The sequence below is a fragment of the Dipteris shenzhenensis genome, chromosome 7 (assembly GCF_047967505.1).
Source record: "Dipteris shenzhenensis isolate YYH24624 ecotype China chromosome 7, Dip_SZ_1.0, whole genome shotgun sequence".
NCBI lineage: Eukaryota > Viridiplantae > Streptophyta > Polypodiopsida > Gleicheniales > Dipteridaceae > Dipteris > Dipteris shenzhenensis.
In genome coordinates, this window is record NC_141602.1 from 33,098,419 (window position 1) to 33,122,443 (window position 24,025).

General features: G+C 45.5%; 1 protein-coding gene across 3 annotated transcripts in view; it reads right to left on the reverse strand.

Moving 5' to 3' along the window:
- Nucleotides 1-1,339: 1,339 nt before the first annotated feature.
- The window catches only part of LOC147900245 (D-xylose-proton symporter-like 3, chloroplastic), a 93,500-nt gene continuing 70,814 nt past the window's right edge, over nt 1,340-24,025 (reverse strand). Inside the window, exons 14-15 of one of the 3 annotated variants that reach the window (XR_015541299.1) lie at nt 1,764-1,945; nt 1,340-1,423 (exon numbers count right to left, since the gene is read on the reverse strand). Coding sequence is in view for 2 of the 3 variants with exons in the window: in XM_087376841.1 (XP_087232967.1) it covers nt 1,817-1,945 (129 nt within the window). In the remaining variant the exon portion in view is untranslated. The other 2 variants (XM_087376841.1, XM_087376842.1) reach the window with 2 other exon arrangements.

Sequence of the window (24,025 nt, forward strand, 5' to 3'; positions counted from 1 at the left end):
GAGAGAAGATACTTTCTAGATGAGTGGTTTTGGAAAACTCTTTTGATGTGTTTAATTTTTAGATACCACATATTCCTAGAAAAAGCATAATGTTGTGGTACATGCTTTACAATGTGGATCACAAGTTCATATGATCTCGGAAGTCCCTCATGAGGAGCTATGTACCATGAAAGGTGCTCAAAAGGGTGATCCAGATTTCTCTAGAGTATGCACAAATTTGTAAGGATTTTTATCTGCATGATGGATAGCTTTGGAATCCAAATTACTAAGAACATGAGAGTGAAGGCCATGGTTTGGCAAGCAATTTTTGAGAATTTGGGAATGAACTTGGATTTGTTCTTCTTTTGATCCTAAAACTGGTAGCTAATAAGGTGTTGTTTTAACTTTTGAGTTATGTTCATGATGCCTTACTTTGCCAATAATTGTCCATGGGGAGGAAGAGGAGGAGGAGAAGAAGAAGAGGAGGAGGAGAAGGAGAAAGAGAAGAAGAAACAGAAGGAGGAGAAGGAGACAAAGGCAAAAGAGAATGAGAAGAGAAGAAGGAGAAGAGAAGCAGAAGTAGGAGATGCAGCAGCAGCAGAACAAGAAGAAGAAGGAGAAAAAGAAGAAGAAGAAGAGAAGAATAAGAAAAAGAAGCAGAAAGAGGAGGAGGAGATGAAGAAGACGACGATTACTATTGTAGATCAAACAATATGTCAAGCTTTAAGGGCTTAAGTAGAAAGTAAAGAACAATACCCAAAAATTTAACAAGAGAAAACGGGAAACAGCGAAGTAAAGAACAATACAAAGAAATGTATTAAGGGAAAAGGGAGAAACAACAAAGTAAAGAAAGCAAAATACATGGAAGACAAGCAAAATGGAATCAAATGATAGAACAAAAGACCAATCAATACTACGGAAGACCATCAGTACTAAACACCCCCCGCCCCAAATGCACGCATGCAAATGTCGATTAATAAGATAGTTGTTAGGGCATATGCACCCTCAAAATATAGAAGCTAATAGGGCAACAGTCAGCCACCAATTTGTTGATAAACTTGCATGTCCTTTTATGGCGCCAAATTAATGTACCCATGTAAGATTAGAATTAATTTCATAGAATTTTTAAAAAGGTGAACAAAAGTAAGAAAGGCGAGAGAGAGAGAGAGAGAGAGATTCTAGAGCAAAAGACGTCGTGATTGGTATCTCGATGGTGTCCCGGTCAGTAAAAGAAAGGGTGCTAGCCTTGGTGGACTTGTTTTCTTAAATCGCGGCACTAATGCTCTTTTTCTCATGGTTTAGCAATATGATTGAACTGGATGTGGAACTCCAAAAGAAGATGTCTTGCTGATTAACGCATAGATCCATACAACGCAAAGACTGCTGATTACTTGTTTCCTCAACAGCATAACAGGAATTTCTTTCCAGCGATCAAAAAATGGAGCTGCAATATGTGTGTAATGTCAAAAGTCATTAAAAGAGGTTACCATCGATTGTGCTGTATGTGAAATCATGCACTTTGAGCACACAATATAATACACTATACATTTCCCCAACTGCGAACGCCTATCATACACAAAATAATACACTATACATTTCTCCAACTGCGAAGGCCTATTAAAATCTAAATTTTCACTAAGACTCAGCTAGTTCCCGTTTGGAAAGAACAATGCAAGGGGAAAGCTCCTACGGATGTATTTGTTTTCGTTTGTTTGTGTAAATGATGGCAGATCACATGATCTCATCAACAGAATTGCTGTCCATTGGTTTTTCATGCGGTGTACCTTTGTGGACTTATTTCATTTGGAGCACGAACTTGGCTATGGAGACCTCCGCGTCACAGTTGTGCTTCAATCTCTTCCAGGCTCAACCCCTTTGTCTCAGGTACAAGAAATGCAATAAATAGCACAGAAATGACACCAAGAATCCCAAAGATCAGAAATGGTATTGATGTACCCAGTGCTTCCTGCAGCATCAACGAGGGTTTCATAAAATGATGAGTGTGTAAGTTCCACTCACACCCTGTGTCAAAAAGAAACTCTTTCATGCCATCATTCTATGAAACAGCATAGTTAGATATAGATGGGCATTTAATCGGAGATCACTGAACTCCTAGCACACAAGCAATCACGGACTACATTTAGTGTGATAATGCTGGCTACATTCAAGCTACTATTAGGACCGAATTTGCACCTTTAAACCAGAATAAACATCTTGCTGGCCCAAATGTTGATTACCATTGAAAAGTATCCAAAACTGTGAAAGCTATCTTAAATTTGGTTGAAAGAGACTAGAATATGCAGTAATTATATGTATTAAGGCTGATACTTTCTGCCATCTTTCCAGTCTAAAACTCTTCACTTGGTGCAACCCTGCTCTTACATAAACCCTGGTCGTTTTGCTTCCATCTGGGAGCTTCCTCTAGCTGTTAGCCTCCTTATAGTCTTTTCCTTCAAAATGTTCCTTCCTGCATCACACGTTTCCCTATGCAAATGTATTTTTGCCATGTGGAGAGGATGAAAATTAGATGATGCAGGGTGCCACGGCGATGACAGGTACATACTACAAAAGCAAGAGGCATGAGAGGGAGAAAGGACAAACGAGGGACAAAAGACGAGCAAGGAATGCATGTTCTCTCTTTAAATGCCTTGTTAATGGTTGGGTTGATATTAGAAAGTTTGATATCGTCATTGGATTTCAAAGTAGCGCTGCAATCAGTGCCCAAGAGGATCTTGAAATCACGGTGGGTCCAAGGTGTGCGAAGAGCCTTGCAAAGCCCAACGCTATGTGTCTGCCCAAGCAAGAGGAAGCAAAGAGTCAAGATTGAATGGCTCTCCAAGCGAAGCTTAATGTAGTAATGTGTTAATTGAGCAAAGAATGGATTCATAGTCCAGCCCAATGGGAGGCCTGGCCACCAATTAGTAGTATGGTGTGTTTTGAAAATGTTTTCCTCTTCATACATCTTCAGATGAAATTCTTCAGGAAGTCCCCTTCCAGCCGGTCAGGATTGCAGGGTATATGGAGTATGGTTTTTATTCACGATGGTACGATCCCGACCCACTTCTTCTGGCCCTAGGTTTATGGAGACTTTGGCTTTATGGAGGTGTCCCTATTAGATCCTTGCGGTGGGACCTTGGAGAGTGGGAGTAGATTGATGAAGGGGACCGAGAGAAGAGCATCCCCTTCTTTTGTTATACGGTTAGAAATGCCACGAGATTTCAGCTCAGTTGTACAGGTTGAAGGCCCTCCAGATCTCCTCATTGGGTAGCTTTGATATTTCTGCATATGTGCAGAAAAACTTTTGGAGGAGACTCTGGAAATTCCCTCAGGATTAGAAAAATAACTTCATTCTGTTAGCTTTCTATTCACGGAGAGGTTACAGTGAACCTGTGGAGGTGACCGTACGTGTCCTCGACGCCATTCTGCAGTTGAGTCAGTTCAACACTGCCTTAGGGAAGGGTGTTTGCTAGGACGATCTGGAAGGGTGCTTGCCAAGATCTTATGCACTTTTCATAGATCACCCTTCTTCATGACTTGGGGCTCAATTGCTTGGCTATCTCTTACCTGGTCTCAGATCTTCTTCGAGGGACATGACTCCGCTGGGGCTTTTTCTGTTCGACGACATGTAGTAGAGTCATGTTCTCTCTAGGATGTTTCTTTCACTCCTTTCAGAGCTGCACATGCTTTTGTAGACACCTCTTGGGAGATTCTAGCAGGTAATTCAGCATGGCACATTTGGAGAGCCAGATGTACTCTGATGGCCATCTGGGGCGAGCATGCATGGGTCATCGAGGGCAGCTTCTACTAGGAGGGATATTTTTTTTCAAAGTATGGAGGCGATCGCCTTCTTCTATGAAACTCCCTCAAGGTTGACGTGGCAGTTTCAGCCTCAACCCTGGTTATTTGCTGTACTCCCGCATTGAGCTTGCTGCTACGATTTTGTTTCATACTTAATAGAAGTACCTTTTACGCAAAAAATAAAAGAAAATGTTTTCCTCTAAATTTAACGTGTTGTAGCTTCCTCATTGGTGCAAACCTTAGACCTTGCTTAGCATCATCATATTTAAGTATTAACACTAATGAGGCCTTTTTTATTATGAATCTCCCCTAATGTGTCTACTCAATGTAGATTTGTATGGAATATTTTGGTAGAGAAGTCCTAGAATTGCTCCAAACTGTAAGGGATACTACAATTTAGCACATCTAGAATGCTCATTGGAGTTGGCTGATCAAGGAAAGGCTATCATTGCTTGGTAAGTTTTATAGACCATCTAAATCATCACTTTGGTCTTTAGGTCATTAGTCATGGAAGGGCTACTTATGATAGTTGGCCTACGACAATCAGGCTTGGTACCTTTTTTGTTGTTTTTCAAAGAAAGGAACCTTCTACTAATGCTTGAGAGACTTCATACAAAACAGCAGCCCCGAAGGTGCTGAGTATGGAAAAAACCGGAAAAGGCTGAAAGAAAGAACTGGCCTGTTCCAGAGAAACCTAGCTCACTGTCTAGGGGATCTCTGGTACTGGGGCTAACAGCCAAGTGGGGGGACTATACAACCAGCGAAGCTTTGGAGGATCTGTCTTCTACATAGATGAGATAGAGACACAACACGATGTGGCAGACAGACCTGTCAAAAATTATTATGCAATCAAAAAACATAGATAAAACAGACATTTACTTTGAGGCCATTATGGAAAGTTTTATAAACATTAATAGCTCCAATTGTAGATAATCCCGATGGTCATAGGTGAAACCAAAGTTTACAATGCTGCGGAGCATGATAGCTTGTTGCCTTTCTGCCTCCGTTTGCAAAGGCATCCCACCAAACTCTGATGACCAACGCAAGCACATCATCTACAGACCTTTGCATCATATACAGTGATTGCACCAGACTTCAGTATTTTCTGCTGCATGAGAATGGTTCTCTAGTATGGTACTTAAATCTGACAATTGCTGTTTGAACAGATCAAATTCTCAAATACAGAATAAGAAACATCAAGTTTAGATTGGATATTGAAAGAAACGAAAAAGAAATTTCTGGCAATGCACTGATCAGAAAAGCCAAACCCTTAAATTAATATGACCCATTCTGCTGACACTGGACTAGCATAAGACTGGAAAGAGCTGGAATACAAATGCAAATGATATCTTGCCAGATGGCAACTAGGGTAGCCGAGGGTGGAACCGGGTGCTCACCCATCACAAGACTGCAACGAGCCACCCAAATGTTCCAAGCCGTGATGCTGGCTACCACCTCCCAAACACTGTCCTCCCTAGGAGAGCTAGGCTGTCAGGAGGAATTGCCTCGTGGAGTGCTATCCTCTAGATGCTCTGACCCTGTATCCAGTAGGCTGGGGAGATCTCATCAATCTGAAACGTGTGTCCTCCCTCTGTCAACCAAGCCACCATCCCCTAGGTGTAGACTCTCTCAAGACTCTGCATACGTGTCATGATCCTGAGGGTTCCCATCCAAATCCTCACTGTGCTACGACAACTCCACAGGCAGTGCGGGATAGTCTCCAGGACACCATCAGAGCAGCAATGGCACTGCCCCTCCACTCACATCTGCTCCAACCACGATCTGATGGGCAAGCCTCCCTGGGCGGCCAGCTAGAAGAAGTATGAAATCTTCCTCGGCCGCAAACTAGACTGAGAGGGGGAAGAGAAGTGGAAGGGAGAGAGAGTAAGAGAGTGACACTCTAGTGCGGGTGTGAAGTGATAGTGAGCCACACCACAAACTCACTTATGTTTTATTAGGATTAGGTTTACCCTATGACTGTCTTAAGACAGTCATAGGTGTCCTATCTTTAATTCTTTAATTAAGGGTTGGCAATGTGCCTTTACCCCCAACAACCTCCCACCTAAAGGCCAATGTGCCTAAAGGGGAGAAAAGAATAAAAATTACAGCAATATACAGTTACTGTATACAAGACCATAAAGTAAGAATGGTCTCATCCTAATCCCATGATGTGGCGGCAATGTGCAAACCGCTCTGTAGGCAAGCTCTTAGTGAGCAAATCTGCAGGATTATCATCAGTGTGCACTTTCACAAGCTCAAGTCGCTTGTCTTCTAGTACCTCCCTGATGAAATGATATTTCACTTCTATCTGCTTGGTCTTCTGATGAAAGACCGGATTCTTTGCCAACATGATAGCACTCTGACTATCACAATGCAAAACTGGCATATCTCCTGTAATGCCCAAATCTCCCACCAGCCGAGTAAGCCATATTGCTTCCTTGCAAGCCTCAGTGGCTGCAACATATTCAGCTTCTGTGGTTGACAGTGCAGCGCATTTCTGCAACCGAGACACCCATGATATAGCACCTCCTGCAAATGTGAAAATATAACCGGTAGTAGACTTCCGGTTATCTGCATTCCCTGCATAGTCTGAATCTGTAAAACCATGCACCAATGCATCCTGCCTACCATAGCATATGCACAAGTCTTTGGTACCTTTGAGATACCTCAAGACACCTTTCACTGCTTCCCAATGCCGCTTGCCTGGATTTGCCATATACCTACTGATGACTCCCACCGCAAAAGCAATATCCGGACGAGTGGCAACCATGGCATACATCAAAGATCCAACTGCAGATGCATACGGAACCTTGGCCATTTCAGCCTTATCATCATCTGATCTGGGGCTGTCCTTACTGCTGAGTTTTAAATGTGGAGGCAACGGGGTACTAATGGACTTCCCCCCCTCCATTTTAAACCTCTGCAGTACTTTGTCAATGTACTCTTTCTGTGACAGAAACAAAAGTCCCTTGGACCTCTCACGAGTAATACGCATGCCAAGAATATGATTTGCATCACCCAAGTCTTTCATGTCAAAAGACTTATGCAGTTGTTTCTTCAAAACACGAATCTCATGCTGAGATTTACTGGCAATAAGCATGTCATCCACATATAGAATGAGTAGCATCAAACTGCCATCCTTTGCCCGTTTGGTGTACAAGCAATGATCGGTCTCACACCGATGATACCCTTGGGACTGCATGAAGGCATCAAACTTCTTGTACCATTCTCTTGGCGCCTGCTTGAGTCCATACAAGCTCCTCTTGAGCTTACACACAAGCTGTTCTTTCCCTTTAACAGCATATCCCTCTGGCTGACTCATATAGATCTCATCATGGAGATCTCCGTGAAGAAAAGCTGTCTTCACATCCATCTGACATAAATCCATGTCGTCATGAGCAACAAGAGCTAACACTGCTCTCAAAGTAGTCATCTTGACTACAGGTGAAAAGATCTCATCAAAGTCAATGCCCTTCTCCTGCTTAAATCCCTTGGCAACCAATCTGGCCTTATACCGAGGTAAAGCATTTGAATCCACTTTGACTTTGTAAACCCACTTGCATGGCAAAACCTTTCTGCCTGCAGGTAACTGCATCAAGTCCCATGTATCATTCTGAAGTAGGGAGTCCATTTCTGACTGCATGGCTTTCTCCCACTTCTTTTTCTCTGTTCTTCCCATAGCTTCCTTGAAGCTGGAAGGCTCACCACAATCTGTCAGCATGATAAAATCAGCCACATTATTGGCTCCTGGAACAAACCTGGCAGGAGGCCGTTGTGCACGGGTGCTCCTCCTCACAAAATGTTCCCGATTAGGCTGCTGTCCAGCCTGTTCTTCATGCATGACGGGTGGCTGTACCACCATATCTGGCTGTTCTACAGCCCCATCTGTTGGCACATCCAGTGGTGCATCATTGGCAAAATTATCTGGCTGATTTTCAGCCTGTATACCCTCTTGAACAGGGTGATCTGCAGCAGGCTGCTGCTGCATATAAATGGGCATTCTTTGCTGTCCAACATCATCATAAATAACCCTCCTGTATTCCACAAGTTGCACGGGTTCCTTGTGTACACTATGTTCTTTAAAGATGACATCATTGCTGCGTATAATCTTCCGTTTAACGGGATCCCATAACCTGTACCCCATTTCACCTTCGTCACCATATCCCATAAAGATGCATCTGATAGACTTTGGATCCAGTTTGGTGCGTAGATCTTTGCGTACATGAGCAAAGCACTCGCAGCCAAATACACGTAAGTGCTTATATGAGGGAGGCTTGCCAGACCACACCTCCTCTGGCACTTTCAACTCCAAAGCCTTATTTGGTGACCTGTTAATAATGTGAACTGCTGTTTGCACGGCTTCTGCCCAAAAGCCATGGGGTAATGCAGCATAAGACAACATACATCGAACCTTCTCCTGAATAGTTCGATTCATCCGCTCACTTGCACCATTTTGAGATGCATTATGAGGGGCTGTGAATTCCTGTTTGATGCCCTTAGCTTGGCAAAACTGCACAAAAGCATGTGACACATACTCACCCCCATTATCGGATCTGAGGCATTTCAGCCTACGACCTGTCCGATTCTCAACCTGAGCGACAAACCTCTTGAAAGCATTTAGGGCATCTCCCTTATGCTTCAAGAAATAGACCCACACCTTACGTGTGGCATCATCAATGAAAGTAATAAAATATTTTGCACCCCCTAGTGATAACTGTGGCATCTCACACAAATCAGTGTGCACTAGATCAAGTGGTGCTCTATTCTGGGGAGATCTCCTCTTATGAGGAGTCACAGAATGCTTGCCAAAAATACAATGATCACAAGTAGGCAAATCTGAAAAAGAGAGAGGCGGCAGATAACCCAAACGTGACAGTTCTTGCATTCCTTTAACAGACATGTGTCCCAACCGGCTATGCCACAATGAAACCTTTGGCAGCTCGGTTATGGCAACAACATGATTACCCACACTGGAAACATAAAGAGGGTACAAGGTATCACTCTTAAAACCCTCAGCCACTACAGTCTGGCCATCAGTAATCACCCATTTGGAATCCCCAAATGTGGTGTGGTAACCACTGTCATCTAATAAGCCAGTGCTAATCAGATTTTTCTTGATTTGCGGCACATGGCGAACACCATCAAGCATAAATGACTGTCCATCAAGAAATACTATCTGTATATTGCCAATCCCTGCAATCTGACATGCATAGTTGTTCCCAAGATGAACAACTCCATGAGTACCTGTGTAGGAAGTAAACCACTCCCTATGAGGAGTAACATGAAAAGAGGCACTGCCTCAAGGCATATACTGCAAACACATCCAGGCAAAAGCCCTTTGAAATGGTCACCCAAAACTGAGAATTGCACTCAGTAAATGCATAGAAGCTTCTGCAAAACAAGCATCTGACCTTCCTGAATGACAAGTAACTGCACAAACACCACCACTGTGGCACAAGTCACCTCAAGCGTGAGTGACACGAGAGTACCTGATGTACCTCAACAAATGCACAGTATACTGCTAGAATGCTTCAGGAATATTCCTCTTCCAATCAGAAAATGTGCTGTACTTTTCAGTACCTGCAAAGTACCTGCTGTACTTTTGTCCCTGCAGAGTACCTGTGTACTATCGGTGCAAACTTCCCCCCAAAAAAAAAATCGAGATTTTTGCAGCAAAAGAAAAATGCTGTACTTCTGTACCCAGCTGATGTCGACGCCAACCGTACAAAGTTGTACGGCAGTCCGTACGGCTGTACGGACTGTCCGTACAGCTGATGTATGAACTGCTGCAGAAAACACAGCAGCTATGCTGCTGTACTGCAGTAGGTTGACGACGCCCATGCCCGCAACGAAAAGCCAGCAGCCCTACGAAAAATGCGCCGCCTCAGATCTGCCGTACGAAATGCGATACCCTTGGAGGTGACCCGCGAAAATGCACCGCACAAAAGTCCTGCAGCCCGCGACCGCGCCCTCACTCGTATTCCCCTCGAAAACGCGCCGCCGTACGGCTCTGCGCCCTGATCCGTACGGTCGTACGGACGACGTACGGCCGTACGGATCTGTCCGTACGTCCGTACGGTACGGATGAGGTAGGGGGAGAGAAGGCTTGATAGGCTCTGATACCAGTTGAGAGGGGGAAGAGAAGTGGAAGGGAGAGAGAGTAAGAGAGTGACACTCTAGTGCGGGTGTGAAGTGATAGTGAGCCACACCACAAACTCACTTATGTTTTATTAGGATTAGGTTTACCCTATGACTGTCTTAAGACAGTCATAGGTGTCCTATCTTTAATTCTTTAATTAAGGGTTGGCAATGTGCCTTTACTCCCAACATAGACTACAACCGCGTCCAAAACCTAGAGCAAACATCCCGGGGCACTCTCTGGGTCACCCAATGCCTCTCCCTCGAGGGGGTCCACCTCGACGAGTCCATCTGCAGCATCCTGCCAATCCGTGTGGTGTAGGAAAAGAAGGGCACCTCATCCACCTGCTCGGCTAGGCCGCCCCTAGAAGACCAGAACCACTCTCCCCGATCCCACTAGACCTCCCTCAGGGGTCTACCCTCCCACAGCCAAAGGCACCATCTAGGGGTGTCCTGCTCTGAGATACTGGGAGAGTCAATGTGCCACTCCTTCCCCAAACGTCCCACCACTCTGATCATCTGCCAGTGAATCCAATCAAGACTCCCATCCATCTCGGGGTCTCTCTCAGTGAGTGGCTGGAGTAGGCCTCCAGGTCCATGGAAGAAGCCGGGGTGTGTACTGCCTCGCTGCATCAACATCCTCAAGGGAGCACCAGTACGGGAAAACTGCCCTAACCATCTGTTGTCTCTCCAAACGCAAAGTCCTTCCCACCAGGACTCAAGAATAGCTAAGTCAATCTCGCCCATCCGCTGCCCTGCCCCTCGCAAATGCGCTAGGGCATCAAGCCTCGCCTCTACCTCTATGGATAATCTGCTCCAGCGGCCAAAGGACCTTGCTGAACCACTGTCTCATTGTGCCCAACCAATGTGAGTCCGCTGTTTGAGCATACGTCCCTCCTGATCTCTAATCTCTAGGTGCCACATAAGGGGCTGGCGCTCAAACTCCTCTCTACATCTGGGCGGAGCACGGATGAGACCCCCTGCCAGTCTCTGCCAGACCCTATGAAGGTGATGGAATATGGAAGAAAGAACTAGAACTAGAAACTAGAAATGAGATGACAAGACTGAAAAATAAGAAATACCTTGAGAAGAGTGTAGACAAGACACAAGCTAGACTGATAGATTACAATGATGTGACCCATTGAATATATGGGCCAAAGTACAAGACATAAAGCAAGAGTGCTTATAGGATAATTGTAGAAGTGCCACATGGCACACACTCAAGACATAAAGACTAGACTTAGACTTAGACTTATGTAGACTAGGAAATAGTACTTAGTGTTCACTTATCTCCAACACCCTCCTTAAGTGGACACTAGGAGTAAGACAGAAAGACAAGACTAGAAGACAGAGTTGATACACTCAGAGATAGAAAACATGACAGACAAATGATCCTGAGACACCCCTCCTCAAGTGATATCCTCATATGGGTCCACAAGGATAAGGACAAGATGGATCTAAAACACAGTCAGATTGATAGACAAATAGACAGACAGACAAGACTAGATAGACAGAAGACTGACTGTAGACAAATAGAAAGACCAAGACACTAGCACCCCTTGACCTACATCATCGGTGGTCAAGGTGGTAGACAAAACATAGAAGTAATCAGAAAGCCCACTTCTCATCATGTGAGGAAGGAACAGCAGGATCAGCTGATGGAGATGTTGTAGCAACATGGGCTAAGGTAGTTGCAGGAACTGATGTAGAAGTTTTGGAGTAGCAGTCCTTCTCCCGGTGATTATCACGGCCACAAATGGTGCATGGATGAGCCTTGAAACAGTCCTCCACATGATTACTTTTGCCACAATGGGTGCAAGGCTTTCTTACCTTAGAACTTCCTTTCTTTGCTAAAAATGCAGTGTCAGTTACCTTTCGTTGTTGAGTTCTTTCTTCCTCTTGGAGAGCATTGATGATACCCTCAAGAGAAGGATTATTATGATACTTGAAGGTAGTGACAAGAGTATCATAGGAGTCACGTAAGCTTTTAAGAAGCACAGCAATAGCAATATCTTCCGAGATGGGAGACTTGACTGACACAAGCTGAACCATAAGACTGCGAAGATAATTGACATGAGAGGCTATAGTAGCTCCTTCCTGCATATGTAGATCAAAGAATGAGATCATAGGTGCAATCTTAGAGTTTTCAGATCGGGCTCCAAAAAGAGTATCCAGAGTGATCCAAGCTTGAGGAGCAGACTGTATGTCGGAGATGTGATGAATGTAATCATCTCCAAGGCCGAGCAATATGATAGCATAGGCTTTGTCGTTCTTGGCAGCAACAACTTGCTCAGATGGACCTTCGGGAGCATCACGGTGAACAATGTCCCAAAGGCCTTCTTTCATAAGATGGCACTTGATTTTGATCTGCCAGGTATGAAAGTTGGACCCATTGAATTTGTCGATAGATATGAGAGAATGAGAGGAAGATGCCATGTAGGAAGGTCTTACCTCTTGCTAGGATGCAAGGGCAGTGTCTATTCCCTTACAATTTTGCAGAAATAAATGAGAGGAAGAGATCCCAGAAGCCGGTTCTCTCACTACTTTGTCAAGGCCATAGCATATGACAGCCCATCGAAGCAGGAGGAACCAGCAAAAAAGGAGAGACTGTTCAGCAAACTGAAAGAGGCAAAAGCTCAGTACCTTAATTTCGGGCAGAAGTAGAAGTGTAAAAAGGATGTAGATCTCTGTGAAGATGGAGCAGGAGAAGTCGTCAGCCTGTGCAAGTACGGATTCCGTACGGTCGTACGGACTGTGCGGACGACGGCGAGTAGAGTAGTACGGACGTACGGACGACGGCACAAAGTACAGACGTACAGACGACATATTTACACAGATCTGGCACTACAGTAGATCTGGCGCTCAGATCTGTGGCTGAGCTGCACAGATCTGAAGCGCAGATCTGGCGCAGAGACTTGGAGCAGGCGGAGCAGGCGTACACGCAAATCTGAGCGCAGATCTGAGCGCAATGGCGGGGCAGAAAGAGGGCAGATCTCGAAGAAGAGGCGGCCAGCAGAAGCGTAGAGGAGGGCGGTGCAGAGGTAGAGGTGCCACGAGAGGCTAAAGAGAGAGATGCCGGAGGGAGAGGTAAACTGAAAGGAGAAGACGAAGCTATGGCTATAGCAAAGTGAGAGGAGAGGAGAGGGGATCTACATGCTCTGATACCATGATGGAATATGGAAGAAAGAACGAGAACTAGAAACTAGAAATGAGATGACAAGACTGAAAAATAAGAAATACCTTGAGAAGAGTGTAGACAAGACACAAGCTAGACTGATAGATTACAATGATGTGACCCATTGAATATATGGGCCAAAGTACAAGACATAAAGCAAGAGTGCTTATGGGATAATTGTAGAAGTGCCACATGGCACACACTCAAGACATAAAGACTAGACTTAGACTTAGACTTAGACTTATGTAGACTAGGAAATAGTACTTAGTGTGCACTTATCTCCAACAGAAGGCTCCTCATCAAGGGGGAACCCTTCCTTGTAAGGGGGGCCTCTCAGAAGATCCATCTATGTGAAGGCTGCCACTGTCCCCCAATGCGTGGGGTGTTCTTTAGAAGTCCTCGCTGTAAGAGAAGCTTCCAAGGCTCTGCACCTGGGGTGAGGCCACGAACTACCAACTTGCCCAGAAGGGCTCTACTTTGCATCTCCGGATCAATGATACCCAAGCCTCCCAGTGCCTGCAGCATGATCACCGTATGCCAAGCTACTCGCGCTCTAGTGTTCCTCATGCCGTCTGAACCTGCCCAAAGGAAGTTCTGTACAAACCGTCGGAGCTGCCCAATGCATCCTTTGTGAAAACACTAGCAGGAGGCGATATACCAGGCCGTGGTAAGAAGGACCTGGTTTGCCACTAAGGCGCGACCTGCTAGGGAGAGTTTGGCCAAGCTCCAATAGAGAAGCTTGCACCGAACACTCTCAAGGACCGGGGCAATCTGTTGCTCTGCTGTAATGTCAATACCAACCTAGCATCCGAGGTATCTCGTTGTCTGGCCCCGCGGTATCCATCTGAAGCCAAAGTCCCTCCCCCACTCATAGATCTCCTGTGTCTCCTCAAAGCCTGTGAAGAAACCTATGGATTTTGTCCAGTCGATCCGTGCTCCCGAGGCCTCACAGTAGATAGCCAAGGCGCCCCTAACTCTCTCCAAACTCGATGTGGTGCCGTCAACATACAAGGCCGTGTCATCTGCAAACTCCGAGTCAAGTAGCTCCTCCTCCTGTCTGATTGGGAGCCTCAACCTTGTGAGACCTGCCACCTGTGATCTCAAGTAGTAGTCCAAAGCCTCTGCCACCACAAACAGGAAGAGGAAGGGAGTGAGTGGGCAGCTCTGGTGGCGGACCGAGCGAGAGAGAGGAAAGGCCTCGCCTGTGTGTCCTCCAATAAGCATCTGACTAGAGCTCCCTGCATATAGCACTGAAACTCCTCAGACCCATCTGTCTAAGAAACCCAATCTCCGCTAGTGCCCTCCAAGAAGGACCACTCCACCCTGTCGTAGGCCTTCTCAAAGTCCAAGAGAAGGACGGCCAATGGCTGTGACTCCTCCCTGGACCAATCCACTACCTCCCAAAACGTGAAGATGTTTTCCAAGATGCTGGAACCCAGTCTGTGCGTCGTGGATGATGTCGGTAAGATGAGGCAGTAACCGCAAACTCAAGACCTTGGCGAGGATTTTGTATGTAGTATCAAGCAAAGTGATTGGTGTCCATTGTCAGATGTCTGACCTATCTCCCCCTTTCGGGATCAAACAAATCCACCCCCTGCTCAAGGACTAAGAGAGAAAGCCTATGTCAAAAATCTCCTGACAAGCTAAACGGAAAGGGGTGGAAATAATCTCCTAGAAGTTCCGGAAGAAACCATCCTCACCCGGGCACTTCTGGGTCGGGAGAGCCTTGAGGGCTTCCCAGAGCTCCTCATCTGTGAAAGGCTCCTCAAGTCTACTGCATAAATCCTACGAGACTATTGTCGGAACGTGATCCCAGACTACATCTCAAGCCACAAGACCAGCTGGGGTCATCCTCTCCGTCTGAAAGAGCTGCCTGTAAAAATCGGTTGTCAGGTCTAGAAACTCTTGCGGGTCAACCCGCCGCAACTCCGTGTCTTGAACCTCAAGATGAGCGGTCTCAAATCTGTCGCTAAGCCACTGAGAACCTGGGTCCTACTCCCTGAGCCTCTTGATGGAGGCGAGGTCTCTCCTCAAAGCCCGCTCACGCTCTTGAACGGTCCTCCTCTGCCTAAGGGCGTGAGCCTTCAGCTCCTCACTGCTCCTTTGAATCGCATCGGCCACCCACGCAGCCCAACCCTCACACAGTGTCATCTCTGATTGCTCCCAAATCCTTGCCATGACCTGCTGGATCTCCTCGTCTTGCAAGAGATCCTCTGAATGCGGGCCCCCTTCTAGGAGAGACCTCGGCGGGGCTGATCCAAGTGAAGTACCACTGGAGAGTAGTCTGACATCGTGGTACCTACCAAAATCCCGATAGATCCGCCTCTGTGGAGTGCCCAGTTCCCAACATAGAAACGGTCTAGTCTCTCTAGCAATCCATCGTGTCTCCTCTGTCCAAAGGAGAAGAGGAGGCTGCCAGGTGTCTTGTTGAAATCTGGCTCTCTCCACGGGTCTCTGCCACTAATCATTAAAATGAACTGCTTCCAGGTGCTACGCTCTGCTACTGGCATCTCAGAGAAAGAGGCGCCGCCCTACTTGTCTTCCCCAAACTCCAGGTTATTGAAGTCACCTCCAACAATCCAGGAGTCTACATTCGGAAGACACTCTGACAGCGTCCTCCAAAAGGCCGGGTGGTGCTGTCTACACACTAGGACATACACGTTCAAGATCCCAATCCTGGACTCTCCCATCCGAACTCCCATCCAAACTGCCCATCCTGAAATGAGCTCGCCCTGATCGTAGACCTATCGACCCAAAGACTGTGAGACTGAGATGCAAACCCCTCCGCTCCGTCCTACTGCAGGGGACCACTCCTCTGGATGTCTCCCTGGAAAAAGGTGCTGATGTCGTCTAATGTCTGCGGCTCAAAACATGTGCTCCTGAATCAAAAGGATGTCCACTGTCCACCCTACCACTACCCTCTACAACTCTTGCCGGGGTATCAAGTATTGCGGCTGGCTACGAACACGATCGTGGAGCCCGTGTACGTTCCAACTCACTATGGTCCAGCTCATGAGGACGGGGGTGTCAGGAAGAAGGCTCTCCTGTGAGTGGGTGCCTGTCCCAGAAAGACTACCTTGTGTGATTTTGCCGGGGGTTTGGAGGGCGAGTAATCGATGTCTGTGCGACGACGTACTAGGGTGGATACCGGATCAATACCATCCAAAGAAGAAACTCATCAGGCTTGGTACCTTGTTGGACATTTGCTCAAGACAAATGGAGGCTATAAAACTAAGTAGGGGTGTCTCCGTTTTTCTTCTATTTTTGCATATTGAGACAATAACTGTGGGGTGCTTGGTTATGACTTAGTTGTGTTTAAAGCACTTCGTTTGATGTTCTATAGGAGTTTCTTTGGGATGAATATAATGCAACTTGACAGCCACTCCTAGAACCCATTCTATTAGAGATCACTACTTCAAATGTGAGTCCCCATACGAGGAAGACAATGAGCCACATGATTGGGTTGGATCTAAACTTTTTAGTGAAGGTCGATTCCTGATAGGTAACCTAGACTTAGTTCCAAATGGAAGCCTGGACTTCATCCATAAGGCAAGAACCTTTCAAATGTCTAAAAGAAGAATCAAGCAATGATTCAGGGATGACTATGTGGGGGACTTGATCCAGAAGGCAAGAGTCCCGAATTGGATTTGTATGACTGCAAACATCTTTGAGTATCGCTCACCATCTTGGCTACACAAATTAGCCACCCTCTCTTGTTGCGGGAATACTTCACCTTGCTGCAGCATCTAGCCACCTCACCTGGCCTTGCGACTATCTCAAGTGGCTTTAGCTCTTGGACATATGTTGGCTTTAGACTGAACTTGTGACTACTTCATGTCGCTCGATGTGTACCCGTCTAGCTTGGCCTTGTCACTACCTCACATCACATGAGCTCTCGGATGCCTATCGGCTCTCAACTTGCAACTATTTCATGTCCCCAAGCCTGTGTGTGTGGAGTCCCAAAGAGCCTGTTGAGCCCAGTCAAGGATTGTTGGGTGTTGGAAGCAATGGAAGCTAAAAAATGGAAGCACATTGGAGAAAAACAAGATGCTGTAATAGATTGCTGCAAAACTGAAGTGTTGAGGCTCAAGGGAGAGCCAACATAACAAAACCCTAGGGCTAACTGCCCTAACTGGACTAAGTGTCCTAGCTAACCTAGATGGTACATAAACTAACTGTACCAATAGTCCTAACTGACTATAACTAGGCCTACAAGGCTCATACCAAGGTATAAGTGCATCTATGGATAGCCCATGAGATAGCCTACAAACCCCCCTCCATGGTATGGACTGAAGTATCCTAGACATGGCTCAGGATACCTAAATATCTAGTGTCATGGTTGCACGTGTTCGTCCCGTAGGATATAGCAACCTATGACTGTACAGAGTACAACAAATCAAGTTACAAAAGGTACTAAGTTTAAAGCTTGCCGAAAAGCCTCAAACTTAGGTCGAGGTAGAGCCTTCGTAAAAAGATCTGCCAAGTTGTCTTCAGTGGGAATATAAGACAACTCAATATCACCTACTGATAATTGCTCTCTGACATAGTGATAGTGAACCTCGATGTGCTTTGTGCGAGCATGGAAAACTGGATTCCGTGCGACAGCCAAAGCACTCTTACTATCAGTGAGGTTATGGTAGGAGCAGTCTGACATGCACAAAGATCTGCAAGTAGCTTCCAAAGCCAAACACACTCCACAGTAGCTGTAAAAGCCACTCTGTACTCAGCTTCACAGCTAGAAGTAGCAACTGTACTCTGCTTCTTGCTGAACCAAGAAACACATGAAGTACCAAGCATATAACAGTTGCCACTATGTGACACACGAGTGTCAAAACAACCAATCCAATCACTATCAGTGAACCCATGCATGACAAGTGAAGTATAAGCCCCATAAAGAAGGCCTAAATGCTGAGTGCCTTTAAGATATCTGAAAACACGCTTCACGGCATGCCAATGCTGCATAGATGGGCTGTGCATATATCTGCTCAACTGTGAGACAACATACTGTAGATCAGGTCTCGTATGGCATAGGTAAATCAAACAACGAACTGCTTGCTTATAGAGAGTGACATCGAATGTACCGCTGCCATCCTCAAAAGAGAAGTGAAAACCAGTCTCTAATAGTGTGGATACTGGCTTGCAATCCTCAAACTGAAAACGCTGCAAAAGCTGTCCAATGTACTTGGATTGTGACATCAAAATGCCCCCCCTCACTGCTAGCAAATTGAATGCCCAAATATTAGTGCTAAAGACCAAGATCAAACATAGCAAATGTATGCTGCAAATCAACTTTAAAATCTGCAATTTGCTGAGCATGTGTCCCAGTTACAAGCATGTCATCCACATAAAGGACTAAAATCAGCAAATCTGTCCCACGCTTGCGGATGTAAAGGATAGCCTCTGTAGGACTGTTCTGAAAGCCAAGTGTGAGCAAATGAGAATGAATTCTCGAATACCAAGGCCTTTTTCAAGCAGCATACCTTGCTTTCAGAACCTTCAACCTCAAAGCCAGGAGGTTGGGAAACATAGACCTCTTCCTGCAAATGCCCATGAAGGAAAGTTGTCTTAATATCAAGCTGATGTATCTGCCAATGAAGTGGGCAGCAAAGGCAATGACAATGCAAACGGTAGTGATCCTGGAAGTGGGAGCAAAAGTCTCCTCAAAGTCAATGCCATGCTGCTGAGCATAGCCCTTAGCAACAAGACGGGCTTTGTAACGGTCCATTGAACCATCAGCTTTCTGTTTGATCTTTGTAAACCCACTTAGCTCCAATGGCATTCTTGCCATAAGGCAAATCACACAACTTCCGTGTCATTCTAATGGATAGAATCCAATTCAGCTTGCATGGCCTTCATCCAACAATCATTCTAAAAGGCATCTTGATGACATAATGGCTCTTCATTGCATGCTGTAGCAACCAAAGCATAAGCAACAAAACTAGCATGCTCTTTCCGAACAGCTGCTCTCATACGGGCTGGCAGAGGAGTGTCTTGTTTGCTGTCTTCTAATGTGTCAAGGAGCCAACGGGGTACCTTTTTAGGCTCCTAAATTTCTGCTCTTTCCTGGTCAAGAGCCCGGTGCAAATGATCCTGATCAATGATAGGCATATCAGGCTGAATTTCCGCATGCACATGTCGCTGTAAATGACGAACATCATCCCGAGCATCGGATGGAAACAAAGGCATCAAGCTGTCAAATATGTTTTTGACAGTCCAGCAAAGGCATAGTGGAAGATTCATCAAACACAACATCCCGACTGACAAAACACTTGCCCGTGCAGGGCTGATATAGCTTATAGCCCCTGCTCTTTGAACTATACCCAAGAAAAATGCATTTAATAGCTTTATCATCCAACTTAGTGCGTCTCTGTGAAGGCACATGAGCATAAGCTAAGCATCCAAAAGTCCTCAGGTGGGAAATGTGAGGCTTACGACCTGTCCAAGTCTCATAAGGTGTGATAGTCTGCAATGCCTTTGTAGGATATCTATTCAAGATGTAATTTGTACACATGACCGCATCCAACTACAACTTATTAGGAAAATGTTTGCCTTTCAACGAGCATCTGGCCATTTCCATCGTTGATCTGTTCTTCCACTCAGCCACGGGATTCTATTGAGTATAAGGCACCGTGCAACGATGATTAATGCCACGGGAAGCCAAAAAAACAACAAACTCCTTCGACATGTATTCACCCCCCCTGTCTGTATTAATGTGAGCAATGTGCAGCCCACTCTCATTCTCAGCCAAGGCAATTAAGTGCTTGAAGCATGAAGCAACATCAGACTTGGATTTCAATGCGAACATCCAAGTGTACCTGGTGTGATCATCAATAAAAGTAACAAAATAGTAGAACGCCCCAAGAGCTGCAACCCTCATGGGTCCACAAACATTACTATGAACCAAATAAAGCTTACGTGAAGCACCAACTCTCTCATCCTTCGGAAACGCAGCACGATGCATCTTACCAAGTAAGCATAGTTCACAAACATGTTTGGTAGGCATATGCATTTTGGGAAGATCCACAACCATATCTTCCTTATATAACTTCACCAGGGCTCCAAAATTGAGGTGTCCAAACCTCTCATGCCACAAATGAGTATCTGCCATGGTAGAATCAATAGCAAAGGCATGTGCATCGGCAAGTGCAGCGTCATCATCTAAACATCTGTCATAAGCATCAAGTCTGTAAAGACCGCTAGACAATGTGCCAGTCAAAACCAGGGTAGAGGCATGTGTAAAATCATACACTGCACACCTCACACCATCAAAATAACCTGAAAGCCACATGTAGCAATGGCTGAAATAGAAATGAGGTTCTTACGAATGCCTGGAACAAAAAGCACATGCTCTAGAGTGACAATACCACCAGAGGCAGAAGTAAGAGCAACTTGCCCAATACCTTTCACGGTATATGATGCATTATTGGCACATGTGACACTACCCCCCTTAGATGTAAGCTCCAATGAGCTGAATAACTTCCTGCAGGAAGTGATGTGCTTGCTAGCACCACTATCAAAAAACCAGGCATCACGAACATCTAAAACTGCCATGCAAGCATCATGAACATCAGGATTATACTGACATGTAACCAAGAGAGCCCAATGGTGGTCTTGCGCGAAATTAGCAGACTCATGTCGATCTTCTGTACTAGAAGAACCAGATACTGCAAGACCAGACTCCTTATTTTTCTTTTCAAATGCTATGCGCTTCCTGCATTATCATGCCCAGGTTTCTTGCGATAGCTGCATCTCTTCTTCTTTTTGTTATCCCCTGAAGAAGAGGCACCATGTGAATGATCAGTATGGGAATGAGAGGGCTTCCCAGCTAAAACCTTGCCTTTACCTTTGTGTTTATGATGGGCAGCAAATGCTTGATCACTAGCCATAGCATTGCGATTCACACGTCTTTGCTCCTCCTGAAGAAGAAGAGCAACAAGCTGGTCAAATGAGAAATGATTGGCATCACCCCCTGCAACCAACCTCAATGTAGTAGCAAAGCCTTGATATGAATCAAGCAACCCATCAAGGGTATTAGAAACCAGCTGAGAATCAAGCATAATCTCATCTATGTTAGCTAACTGCTCTTTCAAATCCTTCACATTAGTGAGATAGGCATCCATGTTACCACCCTCATCAAGCTTTAAATCTTTCAATTGCCTGCGGAGATAGGCAACCCTTGCCTCATTCCGCACCTGATACAAAGATGCAAGCTGATCCATGCTTGCTTAGCTGTCTTGCAAGACCGAATATGAGGGTTAATAACCCGTTCTACTGAAAGAGCAATCAAGGCATGTGCTTTGGCATCACCACCATCCCACTGAATTTGCTCCTGTGAAGGAGGCAAAGCACCTAGAGCAAGAGGTACAGAAATCCTGGCTGTAGCAGTAGAACCATCACCTGAAAACCCATCACCTGAAGAAGCAGAGGCTGCAGATGTAGCACCAGTAATAGTGCGTGTAGGCTTGGCCTCGGAACCTGAAACAATATGCCATAGATTCTTGGCAACCAAAACATGTCCCATCATGTATGACCACATGGGATAATTGGTGCCATCAAGCTTGTCATCGGCCCCAATCAGCCCAAACAAATCATCTTTGCCACCAGACATGGTGCTGAAATACAAGGCAAATGCACCAACTGGCAAAGCAAAAGAGAGAAAGGCAACCTCTCAGAATCAAGTGTCAAAAAACTGCCCAAGCTTCAAAGCTTATGTCTGCAAAAGATTCTGTTGTCCCAAGGTGTACCTGTTGCAAGAAAAATCCCCAAAGGCAACACGAGGCCTCCCAAGCCAACACAAGTCCTTTCCAAAATGCAAATGAAGCAGAAATTGGAAAAAAACCAATGCAACAACGGCTTACCCAATGATGAACAACAATGACAATTGTACTTTCTCATGTCAAATCATCAAGCCTCAAGCCTTTCTTGATCATGTAAGTACTTTGCTTGGTTGTACATTTCTTTCTAGCATTATTTCATTTCCATTATGCTTTCCTAGTCTTGCTTTTCCTTTCCACTCCATGTCTTGCATCTTCATATGGTATCAGAGCCAGGTTATCTTCCAAGAGGCTGAGGTAAGAGATTGAGGACATTGAAGCCTCTCTCCCTCATTCCCCTTTGAGGAATGCCTTCTCCAATTCCATCTTGAGCTCTACTCACTCCACCTCGAGCCTCACCAACATGTCAACTCTAACTCACGGCTCGTGGCAGATCCAATGGCGTGTGGCAACTCAGCTCCAATGGTTCGTGGCAGCTCCGTGCTCCGCTCATAGGTGCCACTCTCTTGGCCTAGTGCTCAACTCGCAGCAAGCAGCAAAACAGTCTGCTATTCTGTCCGCTTCTCTGCCGATACCAGCCGTACAACAGTACGGACTGTTGCGTCGTACGGCCTGCCCGTACACCCGCTCCTCTTCTTTGCCTGCTGCTGTTCTATCCGCCATCTCTTCCTCTCAATTGTGCTCGCCATCTCTTCCTCTGCTCACTTGTGCCCGCCATCTACTCTTCCTCTCCTACATCTGCCCTTCCTCTTCTACAACTCCATTCTATCCATCACTCTTCTCTCTCCTAGCTGCCAGCTTTATGAGTTCGATTTCCACCAACTCTCTCCTTGTGGACAAAATCAAGGGGGACGGATTCCCCACATGGCAAACAAAAGTACAACTCCTTCTCATGAAGGAGAATGTTTGGGATGCCATCAAAGATGATGAAGCACTTGAGGCATCAACGGAGCCTCAAACATGCAAGATTTGGCCATCGCAATCATCGGGCTTTGCCTAGATGATTCATTGATTCATCACATCGACTTCAAGTCCAAGGCAAAGGAGATTTGGGCACGCCTCGAGAATATATTTGGTAACAAGATCACCAACTCCAAGGTGTTTCTAAACATGCAATTTTATAAGTTGAAAATGGAAGAGTCTGATACATTGAGTGCACATATAGCAAAAATTCAGTCTTTAGTTCAACAACTCTCCAACTTGAAGTGTTTTCCGGATGATGAGGACAAAATGGCTGTCCTCATGACCAGTATAGAAGGAATTTCTCACTTTGAGAATGCCCTTGAAGTACTTCGCATTGCATCGACTACATTCGAAGATATGGTGTCTCTTATGCTTGAAAAGGATCGCCGCAACAAAGAATCTCCATCCTACTCATCGGATACTACACAGGCTCTTGCCTCCAACAGCAAATGGAGACCTAGGCCATCGACTCCACCAGCACGAGGAAAGACATTCAAGCCATTCAAGTGCACTTACTGCAAAAAGCTTGGTCATACGGAGGACAAATGCTACCAGAAGCTTGCTCAACAACAATCAAAGGATCATGCCAGTTGGGTGGCATACACCACTAGTGATGATGCATACGAAGATGACTAGCCGACACAGGATCATGTCCTTACTATCTGTGTCTCCAACATCTAGAGGATGATGGAGATCATGATTTTGCTTTCTAAAGCATGAAATATTAGGTACTCTGCCTTGGGGGTGTTTCCCAAAAATGAATACAATAAATCATGTGTTGAGTCAATTAAGGTACTCTGCCTTGGATAGTCCTCCTAAAATGATGTAAATCTTTTCTATTCTTTTGGTGTGTGGCTCCATGTTCCTCATTAGGAGAGGATGTACTGTGGGAGCCATATGTTTTGGCTTTGATAGGTCTATTAGTTGGTACATTGGCCTCCTAGACCTCTGAGTTGATCATACATCCATGCATGATGAGCCTCTGAGCCATGCTAGATGAGATTTCTATGGTATGCTCACTAGCCTCTGAGATTTAGACCGGCATGCACAGTTTTTGATGACCGTCATGTTTTGTTCTTGGTTCCATTCCAGTAGTCCCTCACCTTTCCTCCATGGGAGGGTGTTAGGAAATGGAGTCAATTTGAGTGACTTTTAGTGTGTTCTAGAGTAGTATTATACTACTTTATATCCTAGAGTG